This window comes from Echinops telfairi, unplaced genomic scaffold (genome assembly GCF_000313985.2).
Source record: "Echinops telfairi isolate 266 unplaced genomic scaffold, ASM31398v2 ScPeMD7_7420;HRSCAF=8458, whole genome shotgun sequence".
NCBI classification, from domain to species: domain Eukaryota; kingdom Metazoa; phylum Chordata; class Mammalia; order Afrosoricida; family Tenrecidae; genus Echinops; species Echinops telfairi.
This window is the reverse complement of record NW_022111320.1, coordinates 46,170,029-46,172,014: the sequence shown is the minus strand read 5'-3', so window position 1 is coordinate 46,172,014 and position 1,986 is coordinate 46,170,029. Positions and strand designations below refer to the sequence as shown.

General features: G+C 40.8%; 1 protein-coding gene across 1 annotated transcript in view; it reads left to right on the top strand.

Moving 5' to 3' along the window:
* Positions 1–1,986, top strand: part of CPNE4 (copine 4) — a 521,121-nt gene that overhangs the window by 358,733 nt on the left and 160,402 nt on the right. Inside the window, exon 6 of the mRNA XM_004704001.2 lies at positions 1,518–1,537. Coding sequence (XP_004704058.2) covers positions 1,518–1,537 — 20 coding nt within the window. The remainder of the gene's footprint in view (positions 1–1,517; positions 1,538–1,986) is intronic.

Genomic DNA, 1,986 nt, shown 5'->3' with positions numbered 1-1,986 from the left:
CTGGATTCTCCCAGAGGGAGCAGCCCAAGAGAGTCAGGGAGAAAGCTGCATGGTCTTTTCTGATCTACCCTCGGAGATCATGCACTCTCGCTTTTGGCGCCTCCTATTGGTTCCAGGTAAATCATTAAGGCCAGCTCAGATTCTAGGAGGGAAGGTGACACTCTACCCCTGATGGAAAAGTGGCAAAGCCATGTTGTAGAAAAACGTATGGACAGTAGACGGTGTCGTGGCCATCCCTGGGAAATGCAATCTGCCCCAATGGTTTGTGATAGAGTCAGAATAAGACAGCACAACCATTTTATATCACAGCTTGAAAACACTTCTTAGATGTCCTCAAAGAGAACCCCTTTCTATATTTGAACCTCAAGTGATTTTGCAGCTACTTACATGTTAGCAGTGGAACTGCAAATACCTATTTAGAAGACATATCATGACTAAAAGGCACAGAGATAAAACTCTTAGGTTTTAAATAAACATTATGAACACAACTGACTTCGATAACACATTGGAGAGGTTGCGGTCTATGTGGGGAAATGCTGTGTTGAAATCAGGCAATGGCTATAGAATCTCTGGGTTTCTAGTCCCCATGAATAATTTGGGTAATGCACCCAGTACTTAGGTATCTCAGGTAGAAAGTTACAGGTCAAAGCCAATTTTCCTCTTAATCTGAGAACACTGAGAAATGACTTACCCAGGGTCACACACTCATACACATGCACACACACAAAATTAGTGACAGGAAGTCAATCAAGATGCCTGGCTAAAATCTATATCTTCTTCCATGGCAGAGTTAATGGGTGGAAGTACACTTCTCAAAATTTGGAAGACTAGGTAAAGTCCCCATGTCTTTCCGGGAAGTCGGGAAGCCAAGGAGGATGGTGGTGAGGAAATACTACAGGGCAGCCTTCCTCAAAATGGACTCCAAAGAGCCCGGAGGTCCCTAGGGCCCTTTCAGGACATCTGTGGGGTCAAACCAATCCTCATACTATATTAAGACAATCTTTCCTTTCTGCACTCTCATCCTCTCACAAATGTACAATAGAGTTTTCCAGCAGCAATAAGATGTGTGATCTCACAACAGATTGGCTGCAAAAGCAGATATGGCAATCATGCTGGCTCGAGTCGGCTAGGCATTAAACTCATTGGTAAAAGTATAAAGCATTGTCTTTCTCACTCCTTTTTTTAACTTTGGACAATATCTTGATTTAGGTCATGTTATTATGGGTGTGTTATTCTTATTGTTAAATGAATCAAGTGGATATTTTAAACTTTTCTGTTTTAGTTTATAATAAGCTAGGTATTCATATATATAATCCCCATTTACTAAAACTATTCAATGTTCTCCAGCATTTTTAAGAGTGTTAGGGAGCTTCTAAGACCCTAAACTTTTGCAAACTGACATGACAGAGAGATGCCTTGTTCTTCCAACAGAAGTCACCCTTTCTAGCTTTGCTGTCCATCAGACCAGCACCCATTTTCCCGAGATGGAAATCCACAGAGTCCATGAACTGTGCGAGGCAGTCTTCAGTGAAAGCCAGTATGTAAAGCAGATGTGGTTTTTGAGAAATAAGTAACTTATCCAGAGTTAATGTAATCCACTTAGCAGAGAGATGGGCTTTGTAATTCTAAAGCTCACGTATTGGTTTAGCAGCTGGTTGGCAATCTAATATGTAGGCGGGAAGCTATGAGTCTAATAATTACTTTGAAACATTCTTCTATAGAAGAATCCTGATCAAAAGCGGGAAAGTGCCGAATGGAATTTCAAGTTTATATGGATTTCAGATTTTCTGGAGATAAGGGGACTAGATAAACCCCTGAAGCTATTGCTTTGTGAAAATGTCCGAAACTCAAACCAAAAATATCCCCCAGAGTCCTCTTAGACCCAAATATTAGCTCGACTTAACATATTCCATATCCTTCTTGAGTTCAATGGTTTATCTGAATGGTTTATCATCACAAGGCATTCACTAATTGTCAAGTAGTCGC